At 38.8% G+C, this 22111-nt stretch overlaps 1 protein-coding gene across 4 annotated transcripts in view; it reads right to left on the reverse strand.

Moving 5' to 3' along the window:
• Window positions 1–22111, reverse strand: part of LOC140482220 (serine/threonine-protein kinase tousled-like 1) — a 142258-nt gene that overhangs the window by 73726 nt on the left and 46421 nt on the right. For all 4 annotated transcript variants that reach the window (XM_072579319.1, XM_072579317.1, XM_072579316.1 and 1 more), the window contains exon 5: window positions 11850–11925. In XM_072579319.1, coding sequence (XP_072435420.1) covers window positions 11850–11925 — 76 coding nt within the window. The remainder of the gene's footprint in view (window positions 1–11849; window positions 11926–22111) is intronic.

Below are 22111 nucleotides of genomic sequence, written 5' to 3' on the forward strand. Positions count from 1 at the left end.
ATGGAAGGTGCTAGCTATGAAGAGAGGTTGAATGGATTAGGTTTATTTTCATTAGTAAAAAGGAGGGGGGGGGGGGGAACCTGATTGAAGTTTACAAAATCATGAAGGGTATAGACATGGTGGGTAGAAACAAGCTTTTTTCCCCCGGGTGAAGGATTCAATAATGAGAGGTCACACTTTCAAGGTGAGAGTTGGAAAGTTTAAGGGAGAATACACGCGGCAAGTACTTCACACAGAGAGTGGCGGATGTCTGGAACGCGTTGCCAGCAGAGGTGGTACAGGCAGGCACGGTAGATTCAATTAAGATGCGCCTGGACAGATGCATGAGTAGGTGGGGAGCAGAGAGATACAGATGCCTAGGAATTGACCGACAGGTTTAGACAGTACATTTAGATCGGCTCAGGCTTGGAGGGCCAAAGGGCCTGTTCCTGAGCTGTAAAGTTTCTTTGTTCTTTAACAAACTGAAAATTGAATACCCAAATAACTTATCCTATCCAAACCAGACAGGCTGCTGCTTAATGATGCTGCTCCAAAATACTTGCAACAGTCCCAATAAACAAACTCCTTAGCACAAAGAGTAAAAATGATACAAAGCTTACAGGTTACGAAGTCAGAAGGGCAGGAGGAGGGGGGAGCGTGTCCAGTTTCAATTGGGGCCCTGACTCAACTAACCCCTGAACTGAACTGACCTGGCAAGCTAGACAGCTGGCCATGCCCCCTCGATTATACCTTTTTAAAAAAAAGACTTGAAAGCTTGTTGCCTAAAGCATTATCTGGTAGGTATAAACAAAAAGATCCCAATGAACCATTCAAACTTCAGACAAGTTGTTGGAGGGAATCCCGAGGGACAGGATGGACATGTATTTGGATTAGTGATCAGTCTATTTACTTCATGCACAGGAAATCTCAAAAACGTGATTCAGTTTTTTGAAGCAACAAAGAGGATTGATGAAGGCAGAGCAGTAGATGTGATCTATATGGACTTCAGTAAGATGTTGACAAGGTTTCCCATAGTAGACTGGTTAGCAAGGTTAGATCTCATGGAATACAGTCAGAACTAGCCATTTGGATACAGAACTGGCTCAAAAGGTAGAAGACAGAGGGTGGTGGTGGTGGAGGGTTGCTTTTCAAATTGGAGGCCTGTGACCAGTGGAGTGCCACAAGGATCGGTGCTGGGTCTACTACTTCTCATCATTTATATAAATGATTTGGATGCGAGCATAAGATGTACAGTTGGAAGTTTGCTGATGACACCAAAATTGGAGGTGTAGTGGACAGCAAAGAAGGTTACCTCAGAGTACAACGGGCCAATGGGCTGAGAAGTGGCAGATGGAGTTTAATTTAGATAAATGTGATGTGCCACATTTTGGAAAGGCAAATCTTAGCAGGACTTATACACTTAATGGTAAGGTCCTAGGGAGTGTTGCTGAACAAAGAGACCTTGGAGTGCAGGCTCATAGCTCCTTAAAAGTGGAGTCACAGGTAGATAGGATAGTGAAGGCGGCGTTTGGTGTGCTTTCCTTTATTGGTCAGAGTATTGAGAACAGGAGTTGGGACGTCATGTTGCGGCTGTACAGGACATTGGTTAGGCCTCTTTTGGAATGCTCCGTACAATTCTGGTCTCCTTCCTATCGGAAAGATGTTGTGAAACTTGAAAAGGTTCAGAAAGGATTCACAAGGATATTGCCAGGGTTGGAGGAATTGAGCTATAGGGAGAGGCTGAACAGGCTCGGGCTGTTTTCCCTGGAGCGTTGGAGGCTGAGGGGTGACCTTATAGAGGTTTATAAAATTATGAGGGACATGGATAGGATAAATAGACAAAGTCTTTTCCCTGAGGTGGGGCAGTCCAGAACTAGAGGACATAGGTTTAGGGTTTTGGGGGGGGGGGGGGGGGGGAAGAAGGGAAAGGTATAAAAGAAACCCAAGAGACAACTTTTTCAGGCAAAGGGTGGTGCGTGTGTGTAAATGGGCTGCCAGAGGAACTGGTGGAGGAGAGTACAATTGCAACATTTAAGAGACATCTGGATGGGTATATGAATAGGAAGGGCTTGGAGGAATATGGGTCAAGTGCTGTAAGGTGGGACTAGATTGGGGTGGGATATCTGGTTGGCATGGACGAGTTGGACCAAAGGGTCTGTTTCCATGCTGTACATCTCTATGATTCTATGTTGGAACTTTGGGTAGTTCAAGGACAACATAACCCTGTAAAAGAAGCAACTTTGTGACAGTTGGGCTCTGGGGAATGTCGTCAAACAGAGAGATCTAGAGGTGCAGGTTCACAGTTCCTTGAAAATTGCACCACAGATAGACAGGATGGTGAAGAAAGCGTTTGGCAAACTTGCCTTCATCGGTCAGAGCACTGGGTACAGGAGTTGGGACATCATGTTTTGGCTGTGACATTGGTCAAGTCACACTTGGAGTCACATACAATTCTGATCGTCCTGTTACATGAAAGATGTTACTAAACTGGAAAGGGTGCCAAAGTTATTACCAAGACTGCAGAGTTTGAATTATAAGGAGAGGCTGGGTAGACTGTGATATTTTTCCCTGGAATATCGGAGGCTGAGGAGTGACTTTACAGAGGTTTTATAAAATCACCGGGGCATAAAGAAGGCGAATAGCCAAGATCTTTTCCCCAGAGTGCAAGAGTCCAAAACTTGTGGGCATAACTTTAAGGTGAGAGAGGAAAGATTTGAAAGACACCCAAGGGCCAACCTTTTTCCACACAGAGGGTGGTGTGTATATGGAACAAAGTGCCTCAGGAAGTGGTAGAGGCAAGTATAAATAGATTTAAAAAATATTTGGACACATACATGGATAGGGAAGGTTTAGAGGGATATGGGCCAAACACAGGCAAATGGGACTAATTCAGTTTAGGGAACCTTTTTGGCAAGGACAAGTTGGGCCACTGTAGGACTGTACGACGTCTTTCAAAATTCAGCATCACTAAGAGCAACAGTCTTATTAATAATCATTTTTTTCAAAAGTTTACTCACAATGAAACATTAGTACAATTTTCTTCTGATTTAGGAAGCTGGTTATGTTGGAAATTACGGAAATGCAATTGTGTCTATGCAGTTGAAGACGGTGTAGTGCACCAAGTGTTGGGTAACTATGTACAATACAATGTCAAGGACATTTTTTCTAAACTAGCTTAAAACTGTCTTGATCACTGGCTGCAGCAACATAATCATCATATAGTCAGCAAATTCACCAATGTGTGTGAAACATTTTTTAGATTCAAAGTCCACTAAATATTCTGCATTTCTTTACATGTGAAATTTAAATTAAATGAAAAAAAAAAATCACTGAAAGTGTGCTGAAATTCCTTCCATTTGGAAATATAATGTTGGGATGTGCATCTATGATTGCTTAAGACCAATGACTAGGGATCAACAAATACAGTGACATAAACAAAAAATCTTGGACACATTCAGTTGACCTGGAAGGGTCTGGAGAAAAATAAAGAGTTATCATTTCAGTTCAGTTCAAACTGTGGCCTGTATTTCTCCTGTTCGAACAACTTCTGGCTGGTTGAGCGCAGTCCATACTCTACCTACTACAAACACCACAGGAACAGGCTGCTTGATTTGAGATATTTCACCTTTACAAAGTGATGTCAGGTAGACCACATACTCTTCAGGTACAAAAATGGTAGTCTTCACTGATGTGCAAATTTAAAAATTCATCAAAATTTCGAACAACAGTTTAAGGAAGACCTTTCACACTGCGTCGATGCAGTCCACATTCTGCTTACTGAACAATTAAGCAACATTTCAGATGAATTTCAGTCCCATGCAAAACCTGGCTCCAGGTATGTAGATCATGCGTCACAGTAAATTATTAATTCATCAAATATCATGTTGCTGTTAATAACTGTACACAATTGATAAGTCTACTCTTGCAAATTGCAGAACACTGCCTACTGTTAGATGTGATTCTGCAATTAAGCAGCACTCGCTGAAAATTCTGAATGCATTAATAGCTATACCAATAGCTCAATTTAAGATTATTAGGAGAGCTCATAACATGGCTCATTTACATTCGCTAGATATACTATTAATCCAAAGGTCCCAATCTGTCATCTGAAAACAAATAGAATACATGAGTCTATACACCTTTTATTGAATTATCCAGGAAACAGGAGTTGGGAGGTCATGTTGTGGCTGTACAGGACATTGGTTAGACCACTGTTGGAATATTGCATGCAATTCTGGTCTCCTTCTTATCAGAAAGATGTTGTAAAACTTGAAAGGACTCAGAAATGATTTACAAGGATATTGCCAGGGTTGGAGGATTTGAGCTATAGAGAAAGGCTGAACAGGCTAGGGCTGTTTTCCCTGGAGCGTCGGAGGCTGAGGGATGACCTTATAGAGGATTACAAAATTATGAGGGGCATGGATAGGATAAATAGACAAGTCCAGAACTAGAGGGCATAGGTTTAGTGTGAGGGGGGTAAGATTTAAAGGAGACCCAAGGGCAACTTTTTCACTCAAAGGGTGTTAACGCATATGGAATGAACTGCCAGAGGAAGTGGTGGAGGCTATTACAATTGTAATATTTAAAAGGTATCTGGATGGGTATATGAATAGGAAAGGTTTGCAGGGATATGGGCCAGGTGCTGGCAGGTGAGACTACGTTGGGTTGGGATATCTGGTCGGTATGGACGAGTTGGACCAAAGGATCTGTTTCAGTGCTGTACATCTCTATGACTCCATAACTTGGGGAGCCTAGGACGCATGGTAACACCTCAGCCAAATATGACTGACCCACGGTGGCTCAGTGGTTACCACTGCTGCCTCACAGCACCAGGGACCCAGGTTCAATTCTGGCCTCGGCCAACTGTCTGCGTGGAGTTTCTGCATTTTCCCTGCGTCTGTGTGGGTTTCCTCCAGGTGCTCTGGTTTCTTCCCACAATCCAAAAGATGTGCAGGTTAAGTGAATTGGCCATGCTAAATTGCCTATAGTGTTAGGTGCATTAGTAAATGTTGGGTCGGGGAATGGGTCTGGGTGGGTTACTCTTTGGAAGGTTGGTGTGGATTTGTTGGGCCAAAGGGCCTGTTTCCATACTGTCGGGAATCCAATGTAAAAAACAACTTTTTGTACTCTAGTAGAAATGGTTGTGATTGCTTGAAACATGGTAATCTTGTATCTGTGCTATGAGTGCAAGACAAAAAGCTTCAGGAACAAATTTCTTTCCGGTAATATTTAAGTTCAGAACTGCCAAGCAGCTAATAGCAACCTTTTCTTTTATATGGCATCTATTTCATGTCTCCCTTACATGGTAACATTTTGCTACACCAAGCCTATCAAAACTGACCATAATCTTAAAAACCTCTATCAGATTACCACTCCATCAAATGGCCATGTTTATTCATTCTTTCCTGACAAGTTATAACCCTCCTGGCAATGTCCATGTAGATCATTTTTTGTACTTTCTCCAAAAGTCTCTGTATCTTTGTAATAGTGAAAGCAGAATGGTAGACATCACTCCAAGTAGATGCAATAGAAGCTTAACATGATCTCCCTGCTTTTCAAGGTTATCCCCCTAGAAGTAAATCAAGGTTTAGCTCACTTTTTGTTTACGGCTGGTGTCAGTACTTCCAGCAATTTATTTGTGTTGTGAGTTCTTTTGCTCTTCTTCCCATTGACAGTCATTTTCCAAGGGAAGGACAGGTTCTTGTTTTCATAATACACGACTCCTAAAGCCCATCCATATTTGTGAGATGGAATAATCCCCACTTGCCTGGACGCGCTGTTTCAACACTCAAACTCAACACCATTCAGTACAAAGGATTCTGCTTGATTGACGTCCACCCAAAATCTGAGAGCATTCATTGACTGCATCAGCAGTGCACTGTAGTTGCTTTATACTATTTAAAAGTAGAAATTTATCACAGTTCCTTTGCTAACACTTGTCAAAACCTGCAACTTCTACCACCCTGCAAGACAAAGGAAACACCACCACCTGAAAGTTTTCCAACAATCTAGATAATGACCAATTTGAAAATACATTACTGTTCCTTCATTGTCAATAGGTGAAAATTCTCTATCTAACAGCACAGACTGCAGTCAAGATGATAACTCAGTATCACCATTGATACCAATTAAGAATGGGTAAAAATACTACAATCATAATTATGACAACACAAAAAGAGGCCATCCGACAAAGCGTACCCGCAATGGCTCTTCAAATGACCATTAGTACCTAGTGTGAACCTCCTGCTTTCTTCCCAACCCATTGCATATTATTTAGTCAGAGAGTCAAAGGGACGTATAACATGGAAACGGACCCTTCGGTCCAACTCGTTCATGCCGACCAGATATCTTAACCTAATCTAGTCCTAGTTACCAACACTTGGCCCATATCCCTCTAAACACTTCTTATCCTGATGAAGGGCTTTTGCCCGAAATGTTGATTTTCCTGCTCCTCGGACGCTGCCTGAATTGCTGTGCTTTTCCAGCACCACTCTAATCCAGAATCTGCAGTCATTGTTTTTACCTATTCATATACCCATCCAGATGTCTTTTAAAATGTTGTTATTGTACCAGCCTCCACTACTTCCTCTGGCAGCTCATTATATACACTCACCACCCTCTGTGTGGAAAAAGTTGCCCCTTAGGTCTCTTTTAAATTTTTCACCTCTCACCCTAAACCTATGCTCTCTAGTTCTGGACTCCCCTATCTCAGAGAAACAACCTTGTCTATTTACTCTATCTACATCCCTCATGATTTTTTTAAACCTCTATAAGGTCACCCTTCAGGAGGGAGGTTCAATTGAGGTATTCAGGAGGGCAATTCATGATTGAGGTAGAGATAGTGTGTACACAATTCTGGTCTCCCGCCTATCGGAAGGATGTTGTGAAACTTGAAGGTGTACAGAAAAGATTTACAAAGACATTGTCAGGATTGGAGGATTTGAGCTATTTTAATAATGGCTAAGTTAACAATCTGAGGAGGCTTTTGGGTTTTTTTTAAAAACACTTGTGCGTTGAAAGGGGAGCGGCCAGTTCTCCTAGTTCAGGGTTGGGTTTGGGTTTGGGTTCCCAGCTACAGTAAAACCAGAGAAACCTTTGGAGTAAAAAGAGGTTCCATGCTGATTCTGTTTCTCCCTCTTCCCCCTGTGTCTCTATCTCTCTCATGCACATCTCCGTCTCTGTCTCTCTCTCTCTCTCACATCTGTCTGTTCTCATGCACATCTCTCTCTCTTCCCTCCTTCCTCTCTCTCTTTCACACATGCGTGCGCGTAAGTCTGCCCCTCGCGCTCCCGCTCCTCTAAGCTGTGTTTGATTTTACCTCTTTTTTTTTCCCAAAGGGTGTGTTTATGGGATGTTGCAGGAAATAGGAACAGCTCTTTAAATTGCAGGGGATATTGTGTCAGGCAGGTTTTCAGATATGATTTGGAGATGCCGGTGTTGGACTGGGGTGTACAAAGTTAAAAATCACACAACACCAGGATTTTCAGATGGGTTAAGTTATTCCACATTCTGTTTGTACATCATTCGATAGTTTGTAAATGAATTCTGTTTTGTTTAAAATTGAGTGGTTTGACCAGCTGCATTGCTCCTGGATTATCCACTTTTACATCTGCTTAAAACAACTAGAAAAGTTAGGGTTTAAGTTACCGTCTTGAAATGTTTTGACGGGTTCATAACACCATTTACAGCAGCATCGTAGGTACAAAGCTATGGGGAGAGGCTGAGTAGGCTGAGGCTGTTTTCTCTAGTGTTGTGGGAAAGGAGAGAAAGAAAGAGAGAAAGAAAGGAAGAGAGAGAGATGTGCATGAGAACAGACAGATGTGAGAGAGAGAGAGAGACAGAGACGGAGATGTGCATGAGAGAGATAGAGACACAGGGGGAAGAGGGAGAAACAGAATCAGCATGGAACCTCTTTTTACTCCAAAGGTTTCTCTGGTTTTACTGTAGCTGGGAACCCAAACCCAACCCTGAACTAGGAGAACTGGCCGCTCCCCTTTCAACGCACAAGTGTTTTTAAAAAAAACCCAAAAGCCTCCTCAGATTGTTAACTTAGGCAGTATCTGTTAGCCATTATTAAAATAGCCAGTTCAGACATTTCAGCACCAGTGCCTTTATGACCCCCCCCCCCCCCCCCCTCAAAAGACAAGGATAGCCTTGTTAAATGGGGCACATTGTCACAGTGGCGACTTGTATACTTTTCACAGTACACACGTGACAATAAAAGCTAATATGTCCACATCCTAATGAATGGATAAAAATACAAGTTTTCCTTTCGAAATCTGCTCTGACTGCTGTTCATTCCTTCTTGGTTCTATATCGTTTTGCTATTACATTTTTTAGTACCATCATCAGTTCTATCACCACTGTTAAGCTAATTGGTCCTCCGTTCACTGAAATTGTTCCATCTTCCTTTTCAAAAAAAAGGAATCATGTTAATTATGTGCAATTCTGCTGGTTCTATTTGCTTTTCAAGTGTATTTTTAAATCATATACATATGCAATAGTTGCTCGACTGCTCTTCTCTAACCTGTTAATATGCATTGATGCAATCTCCCTCTTGCCAGGTTAAATGTCATAGAGAGATAAAATAATGTTGCATGATGACCATTTATTAATGGCTTGTTAAATACTTAGAAAAGCAATTATAGAGTCATTGAACTGTACAGCATGGAAACAGACCCTTCGGCCCAATTTGCTATTTTGCTTTAATCACCCTCAAATTACCTTGTGCATTCTTTAGTGACACTATCTCTACCTTTGAATATTTTTGTATTATTTGTCTACAGAATTTTTTTATATTCCATGCATAATTTCATTTTGCTTTCCTTGTCCTTTTACTTTTTCTGAACCAGTGTTCCTTCTTGTCATGTCTTTAAATGTTTTAGCACTTCACCTTTTTTTCAGTTTTATCCATCTTATCCACGTGCATAAATATACCTCTCCTGAAATGTTTTGATTGCCTTCTAAAACGGTTCTCACTTCATCATTTTTCGTAGTACTATTCACAGTTTTTTAAAAAATGTATTAGTATTGGTCTTCTTCGCATACAATATTTTAAACTTTATTATGTTGTGAAGATGCTGTGCGAAGGCTGGTTAAGTTCAATTAAATTGGCTGTCTTTCTAGATTTTGAAACCACTATCCATTAACAAATAGCATTTTCACTAAATGTTGTTGATATGTCTTGCTGCTTATTAAATTTTCATACATCCATTGAATGATCAACATAATATTTCTGTTGCTGTACACAAAGAAGAAAATTTCTGCAATGATAATACTGTTCTCCTGAGAGTACCTGAAAGATCTTTCAGAAATCAAGAGAAATTCTTGGAGTGTGTCAGTATCGGTATAGATGCTCCATACAATAAGGTTTGAAATATTATTGTTCTATGCAAACAATCATCCAATTATGTTCAAATTCATCAGGAAGGTCATAATCACTCTTCCTACAGATTTGTCCACTGTTCATGCCAAGCATACTTATCGATACTCAAGTTAAAGCTTGAATTTAGTCAGCACTACAATCTAAGGTCTTTCAGATGGCTACTGCATTAAACAGCATCATTTTTCAACAGACATAGTGCTGTTCAATGCTTCAAATACACTCGCTGATAACTTTACTGCACTTGCAGGATACCCTATACACACACATTTCATAGTAACTCTATCATATAAATAATAGGTGGACAGCACACTGATCACACACAACATATAATATTGATTCTACTAAATTATTAAAATCCAGCCAAGTCTGCAAGATTCTAGTGCATAGGTTAAAAAGGGACCAAGTAATGATAGCTATCCAATTAAATCTAAATACTATATCATTCAAAATTCTTTGGAGACTGAGAAACACTATAGTCAATCCAATAAAATTCTGGATTACATAAACTGTTAAATTTGAGATGGTTAGGTTTTGAAATATACATTAGAATAGGAGCCCCTATTATTGATCTGCTGAGCATACTTAAAGATAGAGATTTACCTTGTTAACTCATGCAACGTGAACTCACGCAATGTGAACTCACAGCACATTTCAAACAGAACCGCTGCTTTGGTTTTTGATTTTAATTTTCTATTTCTAATTTGGTTCATTCTATGCAGCATTTATAGTGGTATAAAGACCCCTTTTCAGAGTTTAGAGATGGCAAAAGAAAAAAAACTTCTCACATCATAAGTACCTATTTTTAATGAAAAACGTGTTTTTTTTTAGAAACCTACACCTAATTCTCAGCTGGTCAACAGCGATAAAAGATTTTAGCACTGGAAAACACACAGCCAAGCAGTAGTACTTGATGTTGTCACATTGGAAAGAGAAGTATGGATAACAGTAATAGTGGTAAACATTCATCAATTGATCAGGGGATGTTTTTGTTCATTGAAGATCAATGTTCTCTTCGATATCTCTGTGGAATAGTCAAGAGCAAAGTTTTGACAAGGATGAACTTATATTTAAGTAATTTCCTATTATAGTGAATTGAACACTGTCAAAATATTTTACACAGTACCTTTAGCGAGGCAACCATCGCAATCCTCCATTGATTCATTTGTCATAATTGTTCAAGTGCCCAACAGAATCTATTGTGCACAATTATTTGAAGACTTCAACATGACAAAGCTATATGATTTTATGCAGACACCTACTTGCCCTGCCTTAAGAAGAAAACTGTTAATGAATAAATACCTTGAAGAAATTAGCACTAAGCACTCTTATGCAGCGATGTCAAATACTAATGATACAAGTGCAATTAGTACAGCCATTATTTATAACTTGAAATCACATAGCACCAAAGCAATGTGGTAGCAACCATGGTTAGGGAAATTGCAAACAACTTCTGACTAGTAGCTATGATAACATTTCACCAACATCAGCAATTTGAAGATTAATTCCGTTCCACTGATGTCACAAATACACATAACTGTACAGGTAGAATCAAAATCACTTCCTAATGGAGACAACAGTTTTCCTCTCTAATTTCCTAGCATAGTCAAAATGGTGCTGGTTAGACAGTTAAGAAAGACTATGTGACTGGTGTTTGGTCGCAGAAAGAAACAGAATAAATAGTGAAAGTAGCTTAAACAGAGCCCTTAAAAAGAAGAGAAAATTACTGGTTTGTGCAGCAACTTGCTCTGTGCATTTGTCCATGACTTTGGACTGGACCATAATTAGTCTAGACCAATCAAAAACATTGGGAGGCTGAACAAATTAAACCCATGTTTTTAATTAATACATCCAAACATCCACACCAGAGTTACACAAATGTTGTTGAGGATCATAATTTGAGAAAATATATTATATCAAACATTATTTTCAGGTACTTGAATACTGAAAGGACTGTGGAATATAGGTAGTCTGGAGTTAAGGAGCAAACTGCAATTCTTTTTGTCGGATATCAAAATTCATTCAGTATTCTGTACTTCACTCCCTCTGGACATTTGTTTCCTACATCATAATTTTTTCTTCAGTATGCTTACAATGCCCTAAATAATATGCGAACCATGTCAGGTTGATGAGCTGTCATAATAGCCTTTCAAATGTCAGCACAGCTTTTGATCAACACTTCAGTCACTACATGTTACATCCTTCTGTTACCAACACTTCATATGGTAGTTCCTACTTTGTCTGACACCCATACATCTATATTTCCTCTTGAACACGAAAAGCAAAGACTAGAGTCCTTCTAGCAACTGGGATGGAAGAGTGGGAAGCAAGCACTTTTCAAATGTCAATTTACCTTTCCGGTCGTAGTGAAATTTGTTTCAAAACCCTACCTGGATATTTTAAATCAAAAAACTGATTTCTCAACATCGAGATTCCCCCCCCCTACCATTTGCAACCTCAGGGACTTTTGTCCCCCAACACCTCTTACCTTGGCTATTATCACTCTGGTTATCGGCTTTGCGTTTTCTTCCTCTTGCAGAGTCAGGTTGTTTCTTTTCTGGGGTCTAAAAGAAGATATAGGTATCACATTTGAATGATTATAATCCTGACATCTTAAATCTAAAAGCAAATTAATTTTTCACTTCCAGGAATTTGTATTTTACTTTGTAATAAATTTTACAATTAAATTCCTAAATGCTATAACTTGGAGTCATGGAGATGCAATTGTGGAAAATTTACAATATTTTCACTGCCTAGCAAGTTGAAAGAACCTTGAGATATAGTACTAAATTAAGAATATAAGGAAGGCTTGAAGGATTTTGTTGATCCAAATCAGCAGCACAGTGCATTTCAGCTTAGCACATCTGGCAAGGAATGAATCATGGTAAGGAACCAGGATTCATACTCCGACCAAAACCCAGTGATCCTTGCTAAAATGTGAGCACATTATTGGTTGAGTATAACAAATATACTAACCAAAAATATATTTTTACTTAAAATGTCTTCTTCTCTAGATTATAGAATATTATGAAAATTTCCATTAAGTTTTATTTTAGTTAACTTCCTGTGAATGTTGTGAATTAATTACAGTCCATTCATAAAATGGTGTTAAACTGATGATAAAATATTGCTTGTCTGTCCTTCCTATAGATACATTTCATTACATGGACCCAGGATTATAGACAAGGAGCAACAGAAGTGAAGAGACCTGGGGTACCCATGTACAAATCAATGAAGCTAACAGGGAGGATTGAGAACATAGTTAAAAACAAAGGGCATATGGGATCCGGATCTTTATCAATAATTAGGAGGTATGGGTACAAAAGCAAGAAAATTGAAACATTAGCTCATCCTCAACAAGAGTACTGCAACCATTTCAGGCCATTGCACTTCTGGAAGGTTCGTGAATAAGGGGATAGTAATTTAGCAGTGGGACTATATTAGTTTAAGATATCTGGTCAGCTTTGACGAGTCGGAGTGAAGGGCCTGTTCCCATGCTGTACATCTCTATGACACTATAATAGTGACCCAAGGAAAACCTTTTTATGCAGAAAGTGATCAAAGTCTGGAATGCACTGCCTGAGTGCAATACTGGAGGTAGCTCCAACTGCAACTTTTTAAAGAGAACCAGATAAGAGCATGACCTGTAAATAAAGACTTGAGCTACAGAAAAAACAGTGGGCAGAACAGGAACAGCAGTTTGCTGCTGCACCAACTCCAGAAAAACTAGGCAAAGGAAGTGGAGTAACACTGTTAATAAAGGTCTATTATGGATCTAATAGATCATGATGGAGAATCAGTTTGGAAGGAAGGAGCAAAAAGGTTGACCACATTTGAAGCAAGAACAAACAGAATATTGTTTAAATGGAGAGAGACTGCAGTATGCTGAAGTGTCTCCTGCTTGTCCTTGTACACAAATCAAAGATTCAGCATGCAAGTACAGCAAGTAATTAAGATAAATTAAAAAAAAACCGTGGACACTGTAAATCGGAAACAAAAATAGAAATTGCTGGAAAAGCTCAGCCACTCTGACAGCACCTGTGGACAGAAATCAGAGTTAATGTTTCAGGACGACTGACCCTTCCTCAGAAGATAAGTTTTACTGCAAGGGGTGGAAAATATCAACAGTCTCACTCATCCACCAGGAATATATTTTTTAGTAGCTCTTGCTCTCTCACTCACCATGTCCCTTAAACCACTCATATCCAACTTTAGTGCCTGTGTATTGAATCACCTTCAGCAGTCTATCCACAAATAAATGGAACTTGTGCTTCATTTGCATATACATTTCTAATTGACAGGGTTCTCTTGTTCAGCTTCTTTGGGATCTGGAAAGGTCTGTTCTTCGTTCTGTTGCCTATCTTAAACAGACTAAAATTATTAATAATTACCAGGTTGTGTTGTACATTCTAAAAGATTGGATTAAGCCATTGCCCATCTTGCTGCAACTGTTTAAGGTATAGGAAATAGAATTCACTTGGAGTACTTAGTAATGTTTTGGTCTCTTCGAGAAATGATATACTTGCATTGGAGGAAGTTCAGATCAGGATGGCTGGGTTGATTCCTGGGATGAAGCAGTTGTCTCATCAAGAAAGAATGACCTGTAGACACTGGAGTTAAGAAGACTGAGAGCTGACCTTAATCAAACAAGATGGTGAGGGAGCTTGAGTTTATTAAGAGGAAATTTCCCCTTCTAAGGGATTCTAAAACTAGGACATACAGTTTCAGAATAAGAGATGTTTTTCATGCCAGATGGAGGCTAAGAAGATTGTTTTTTCCTAATGTATTGTTAATCTTTGGAATTCTGTACTTCAGAAAACAGTGAAGGCTGGGTTACTGAATATCTTCAAGGCTGACTTCAACAGACGCTTGATGTTCTAGGGAATCAAGGGTTATGGTTAAACGCATAAATTTGGACTTCAACACCTATTTACTCTAAATTCTATTTACCTCCTCTCTCTCTCATTCTGAGGCCCACATCTTCCAGATGGTGCAGTGACTAACCTGCACTGCACTCAACGAGTTTTCTAAATTTGCTACTCACAGTAAATGACAACATACAGTTGATTTGAGTTGTACAGCACTGAAACAAACCCATCTGTCAAACTCATCTGCAGTAATCAGACATCCCAATCTAACCCAGTCCAATTTGCCAGCATTTGGCCCATATCAGTCTCAACTTTTCCATTTATTTTTAATTTATTGATTTTTCTGTGGGATGTGGGCATTAGTGATTGGCCAGCATTTATTGTTTATCTCTAGGTGCCCTTGAGAAGGTGGTGGCGAGCTGTTTCTTGACTCTCCAATGCCATTAGGGAGACAGTTCTAAGATTCTGATCCAGAGAGAGTGAAAGAACAGTGATATATTTCCAAGTCAGGATTGCGAGTAGCTTGGAGGGGGAAGTTGAAGGTGGTAGTGTTCCCATATATCTACTATCTTCTAGATGGAAGTGGTTATTGGTTTGAAAAGTGCTGTGTGAGGATTATTGATGAATTTCAGCAGTGCATCTTGTAGATAATACACACTGCTGCTACTAAGCTTCAGTAGAGGAGGGAGTGGATGTGGTGCCAACAAAGCGGGCTTTGTCCTGGATGGTGTCAAGCTTAGGTATTGATGGGGCTGCACTGATCCAGGCAAATAGCACTTTTGCGTAGCTCTTATCATTTTGAAGTGTCAGTGGACTCAACACATTAACTGTTTCTCTCTCAATTGATACTGCCAGACCTGCTGTGTTTCTCCAGCATTTTCTGTTTTGTTTATTTATTCAAATTCCATTTCACAACATTTGGTTTGTGGTTTTGTGCGCTATGGTATATCAAGTATTTGTTTGAATACTACTTCAAATACTGCGATTCCTGCCTCTATCACCTTTTCAGGCAGACAATTCCAGATGCCCACCACAGTCTGGGCTAAAATAAAATCACCATAAATTATATCCGGATGTAAAACATTTGTTAAACAAACAAAAGCAAGCAAGTAACAATAAAATAAAGTGGTGACTTCTGTGAAAAGAACGTTTGAGACATTTCCATATAAAACAGCTGTAAAACCATGAAATGTAACCCTGGTGTACTTGATTATCGCTCACTTTTTAATCTAAGGTCATCACTTTTTCAGATTTTAAATCTGGAGAGGTTCCCAAGGAACAATTGTGAAGAATCTGATGAGAAGGGCAGAATACAATGCCTTTGCTGTGGATATACAAATCAACATGATTGCAATTCATTAATAATAGTTAGCAGGGACTTTCTGAAGGAAGTACCTGTTCACAACTGAGATTAAATTAACTTCAAATTTCCAGTAGCACCGTTCGAACTTAAGCTTTTACCAGTCACATGTGCTGTTCCCATTTTGCTTTCAATTTCTTCATCTGTATCTATATTAAGCTTTATCCCTGCCTCATTTTCTCCTAATCTGGCTCTCTCTCCTGTATTCTAATGGATTGTTCCTACCCAATTTTCCCCTTTCTTCTGTCTGCTTTTTTCAAATTATACAAGTTACTTTCTGATTAACCTAACTTAATTTTTTTCTTTGAGAGCCCAGAGCACTAGATGCTGACAACAGTCAAACACCTGGGGCCCAATTGGTAGCATTGTTCAGAGGCTGGTAAATCAAGCTGTGAAGTGACAATTTTATGGACAGTGAAATGCTGATTCAGCAGGTACAGAAGATTGATCATGCATTAGAAAACAAGTAACATATCAGCTATAACATAATAGTTATATATTAGATAAAGCAAACTTGATTAGCGTGAAGCCATGGTTAAATGTATAGAATTATACAGATTTATGTAAAACGAACAGCACAAACAAACCATGTGTCCAACTGATACATGTCAGTGTTAATGCTTCATACCAGTCCCTCCTAATAATACTTTGTTCAGCTTAATCAGCATGTCCTTCTATTCACTACTCTTTCATGTGCTTTCCCTTAAGCACATCTAATATAACTTGCTTCATCTGACAATTGTCTATAGAGTTTTACATTATAACCATTTTCTGGATAAATGAGATTTTCCTGTGCTTCCTTTCAGATTTATTGAAGAAGGTCTTATATCTGGTTTGTTTGGACTTCATTTTAAAGGCTTATAGCAGGTAACCTCACACTTTTCTAGAGGAAAGATCCCGATTCTGAATTGATCTTTCCAACAATTGTAACTTCTCAGTTCTGGTATTATACCAGAAAACTTTCTTTTAGACCTTCGTCAGTGCATCTATAAATCATTGTAACATGAAATGTATTACATATTCCTGTTGTGTAAATACAAATCTAACAAAGTTTCTGCACAAATTTAACATGACTTCCTAACATTTCAATCATATCTTTCAAAAAAATCTCATTTGCTATTTTAATGTCCTTGTTAACCTGTTACCATTTTGCAATCTCTTTTCCCACTGTTAAACACCCGAGGATTGACTAGTGGTACAAAAATTTGTTTTGTCTTAAATTTTGATTTTTCTAATTGTATCACTAACTTAAATGTACATTAAGAAACAATCGAATATATTTCCATTCAAAATGCAATAAAAGTTTAAATTCCTTCCCACACTACTTTTAAAACAAAAGCTTTCTTTCCTTCTTGTGCGGTCCCTGATTAAAAAAAATTAAGTTGCCAGCCATGAGTAAACCAATCTTTAAACAACTTCCAGGTCTCAAAAGCATATCTTTATTTCTACTTTCCCCACTGTGCAAGTCAGCATATAAAACAAGAGTGCAGATATATTGGCAAAAACCTGGTTACTAGTGAAAACCTTGTTATTTCTATGATATAGCCAACTGGAGAATTAAACATGCCTAGTCAGCTTGTAAAAGCTAACTTCAAGTTTAACAAAGCAACAGGAACCAATTAATCTGTTCAAAGATAGAGAAAAAAATACAGAATAGTAAAATCTTTGTCATCCCAGCTCATGCTGGGAATGGGGGCTGCAGTTTAATAAAACATGCCAGCAAACAAGGTATAAGGCAAGTTCAACATTTTTAGAAAATCAGAAAGCAATGATGCAGGTATTGAGGTATTGCAAGTTGTAGGAGCACTCAAATCTCATGAATGGCACCAAGGGAACATCGTGCTGCAGAACAAATAGAATGTTGAGATCGAAGTGAAGTCAGGACGCAGAGGCAGAGACAGACATGCAAGTAGACTGATGGGTAAACTATTTCTGTGGAATGAGAGCACAGTCAAATAACAGATACAACCCCTAATTTCATTTAGAGTACTCCAGTTGGAATAGTGCCCAATAACAGAAACTATTATTATGCACTGTACTTATTTTGCTGCAAATATTGTCAACTGTTTTGAATTGTACATTTATCTGTTGTATATCATTCTGATGGCATGAAGCTTGGCACCATCAGCAGCTCCACCAATGATTGTAAAAGGATACAACAGGATATAGATACTTTGGAGTTTGGGCATAGAAATGGTAGATGGAGCTTAATTCAGACAAATGTGAGGTGATGCATTTTGGAGGATCAAATTTTGTGTCACTTATTATAAATGGCAGAACCCTTAGAAACATTAACATACAGACGGATCTGGGCTTGCAGATCCATGGCTCCCTAATAGTGGCAGCACAGGTGACCAAGATGATTAAGATGGCATATGACATGTGTGCCTTCATCAATCAGGGTTGATAGTCAGAAGCTTTTTCCCAGGCTTGAAGTTTCAATTACAAGGGAGCACAGGATAAAATGACAGGGAGTAAGTTTAAGGGAGATGTGTGAGGGTCATTTTTCACGCACGGAGTGGTAGTATCTAGGTGCTTTCTGCTAATAGCTCAGTTGCCATCAGCTGGAAGCCACATATAAATCCAGCAAAGATACACCTTGGATACTCCAAATTTGGCATATTTTTCAACTTTACCTCTAATAACACCTCATAAGTTAAGAACATGCAACATCTGGTTAACCTTCTCCGCACTCTCTCCAAAGCTTTCACGTTCTTCTGGTAGTTAGCGACTAAAAGTGCACACAATCCTCCAAATGCAACCTAAGAAGGGTTTTACATAGCTACAATGTGGTTGCCAACTTTTGTACTCCATGACCTGATTGATGAAGACACATGTCATATGCCACCTTAGTCATCTTGGTCACCTGTACTGCCACTATTAGGGAGCCATGGACCTGCACACCCAGATCCATCTGTAGGTTAATGTTTCTAAGGGTTCTGCCATGTACAATAAGTCACACAAAATTTGATCCTCCAAAATGCACCACCTCGCATTTGTCTGGATAAACAAATCATAGCTCAACCATTAAGCTTGATACTGGGCAAACATTCCTTAAGCTAACAAGTCAATGACATAGTGAAAAGGAGCTAGATGAATGTCAACTGAAAAGAGAGACAACAGCTTATATGGACATTAACAATACTTCACTTTTGACCTGAGCTTACAGAATAGAGCTTTGGTACTTTGAAGAAACAGATCAACACTTTACTTGGGAGAGAAATGCAGGTGAAAATACTCAAAACATCAACTCTGGATATAGTTTGCCAGGTCAAGTGGCCTTCATTCATGTCCTTCATATAGATATCTTCAGGATGGTCAAGCTGCCAGACACCTTACCAGCAAACTAAATTGATTATGTCACTCACCCAGAATACTGCCACACTGTTGTACAATCAAATTTCATTAGCTTGCATGGATCCTTCTCAACCCATTTGGAAATGTACTAAATAAAACTAGGTGGAAAAGGATTATAACTGCTGGCACTAAACCACAAGTAATTTTACTTGTTAAAAATAAATAATAAATGGACTCAGCATCTTTTTTTAGTTGCATGGTTGACTAACAGTTATAGATCACTGTCAAAGTTAACGAACAAATCAAAAGTTTCAGTTGACAGTGTAAATGGTTGTAGCGCATTGGCTTTACTCCCCAGGTAGCACCCAACAGTTTCGACAGGGTTCCCTTTTATCTTGTCCTTAGGTTTAGGGTTCTGGAGATGTTGTCAGTAGATAAGTCAAGAATGCTGAGATCTTTGGTACTAGGTCACAAGCAAGCGGTTAGCCACACAACTGGACATGGTGTTCTTTCTTGGCCTTAGAGTTGGTCATGTGGAAAGCTGAAATAACAATCTTTGTAGTACTTCCATTTTCTGAAGTGGACTTCCAAAGAACATGGTAAAAACAATGACTGCAGATGCTGGAAACCAGATCCTGGATTACTGGTGCTGGAAGAGCACAGCAGTTCAGGCAGCATCCAAGTAGCTTCGAAATCGACGTTTCGGGCAAAAGGCCTTCATCAGGAATAAAGGGCTTTTGCCGGAAACGTTGATTTCGAAGCTACTTGGATGCTTCCAAAGAACATGGATCTTCTGCAAGTACTTTCTTAAAATCTTGAAACTCTTCAGCCTGGAAAGCCAGGGTAAAAATGATCTGAACCCATTCGCAAACTCAATGTTAAGAAACCACACTATCTGCATGGGGCTAGACACATAATGCAAATATTTAGTGTGCCATTTTCAGTAAATAAAAATGCTTAAGAGTGCCTTAAATACCAGAGCTACAAATTCAGGTCAGCTGCAAAAACACTCATTCAATGAAGACAAATGAATCTTATGGCCCCTTACAATATAATAAATGTCCCTGATATCTCCAGAGGTATAACTGTACAGAGTTATAACAACATGCTCCCATTTATTTGCTAGCTCTGCATGTTCGTTTAGGTTTGCACCTTCAATTTTTCTATAAGTAGAAATGATTTACAATCGCCTTTGAGCAGGGTGAATGCAAATGTAGTTTGATTGTTCTGTAGGATACAGATACAATTGAACAAAAATTGCAATTCCAGAAAATATTTTTGCAAAGTAACTTGTGATTTTTCGCATATCAGTAATCAAACAAAATACAGTATGACACTAGCCTAACTAATAATCAGTACTGTTTGACTCAACCAGAACAGATATGCTCAAATACTTCAATGTCTAAACTTGCTTTCATTGCCAGCATACAAGTCAGAGATCCTGTTTCAACCCTAACCCACAATTCTCACCACTACAAATTCTGTAGAATTAAATTTAACTTGCTGGCAGCATAAAGGCCCTCTAAACCAAATACCTGAAACATGACAGTTGCATTCAGATTTACAAAATGTACATGGTGATAATCAAAATGACAATGGCCATAAAATATAGTATGCAATAACTCACTTGCCAAATAAGCAATTTTTGATAATGAATGGCACTGAATTGTTCACGTGTTTGTAGCAACTGGATTGTGAGCACAGGAGTTCAGTCAATGGTTTGACTGGCACAGTTTACATCTAATGAAGCACATTTGGTAAAGACATGGTGATAACAAATTTACAAATGAGAATACTGAAAACAAATAGGAGATACAGTTCCTTTCAGAAAGAGGCCATCTTAGAAAGCAACTGCAAGGAGTTGTAGAGACACCAAGTGGCTAGACAAGAATTTACATATGGGTACTCATAAATTAAACTAGTGAAAAACACTGAAGCAGTTTAATAAACAATAATAATCCAGAGTTGTGGAGCAATGATTAAAGCTAATCAATTCCAATCCATAATTTGAGAAACTGAATCTCGATAGAACCTTGAAATGATAAGCAGAGCTTACAAAGAGAATATTATTCTAATCAATACAAACATACTTTCTAAAGAAAACCAGCAAGAACATGAAACTAATAATGGTATATAGGTCAAAATGATTTAATAAATTTTGGTTCAGTTTTTGTTCAAATTTATTGGGTAGCTATGGAGTATAGACAAGGAAGCTCTGAAATTTATCCTGTGTAATAGTTGATCCCAGATAAAGTGGCCCCAGAAACATTTCAGTCGTATCAGCTTCAATACAACCAGAATTTTGATGTCTGTCTAGCAAATTCTATTGCAAGTCAGATGATAAGTGAAGAATGATTTAAAGTCAGCCATGATGTGCCTGTGATTGACTGTCAGTAATGACAGATTGTGTGCATACATGAATACTTGAGTGAGAAAGATTGTGTGCATACATGAATAATACTGGAGTGAGAAAGAATCAGCACCTTCAGAAAAATTGGTAAGTTAAAAAAAAATCAAAGAGTCAACCAACAAAGATGGAGATCAGGATACTGGGCAGAGACAAAACAAAGGTAACAGAATGATGCCAAACAGATTAGCATCACAGAGCACAAAATACACATGGACAACTGGTGAAACTATCCCAAAATACTCAAATCGCGCAAGAAACTTCACTCAAAAGGGGAGACCAGAAAAAATACACCAGACATAAGCTAAACAGGAAAGAAATTGAGAGGAATGAACTTCTCAAATTACAAGCTCGCCTGCTCTTGGTAGTGGTAGGTTCACTAGTGAGTGGGAGAAGCTAGTGTCATTAAAGGGGTATCACAAGCAGTCAGGTAAGTAGGCAATGGCAATAAGGAGTCACTAGAGGAGAATTTATATAGTTCTGGGAGTTTTGTCTATCAAGAAAGAAAGAGGAAAAAATGGAGTGTAAGGATGGGTTGGGGTGATGAGGAGGAAACTTCACGGAGAGGATTAGGATGAGGGAGAAATTAACTGTTAGAGCAGTGGAAGGAGGTGAAGGAGGAGAGAGTATTTAAACCTGTCAAAGGAACTGAAATCCAGTAAACTTCAAATCACTATGGAAATGCCTAACTAAAAAAAAGTTATGGAATCTTCAATTTAAGGTTATAAAAGTTTTGGAGCTATTGCATTTGGGAAAAAGGGTTGAGAATCTCACCAAAATAAACACCTCGGCAACTTTTAAATTCAAATCTGAGATTG

The sequence above is a fragment of the Chiloscyllium punctatum genome, chromosome 10 (assembly GCF_047496795.1).
Source record: "Chiloscyllium punctatum isolate Juve2018m chromosome 10, sChiPun1.3, whole genome shotgun sequence".
In the NCBI taxonomy this organism is placed as follows: domain Eukaryota; kingdom Metazoa; phylum Chordata; class Chondrichthyes; order Orectolobiformes; family Hemiscylliidae; genus Chiloscyllium; species Chiloscyllium punctatum.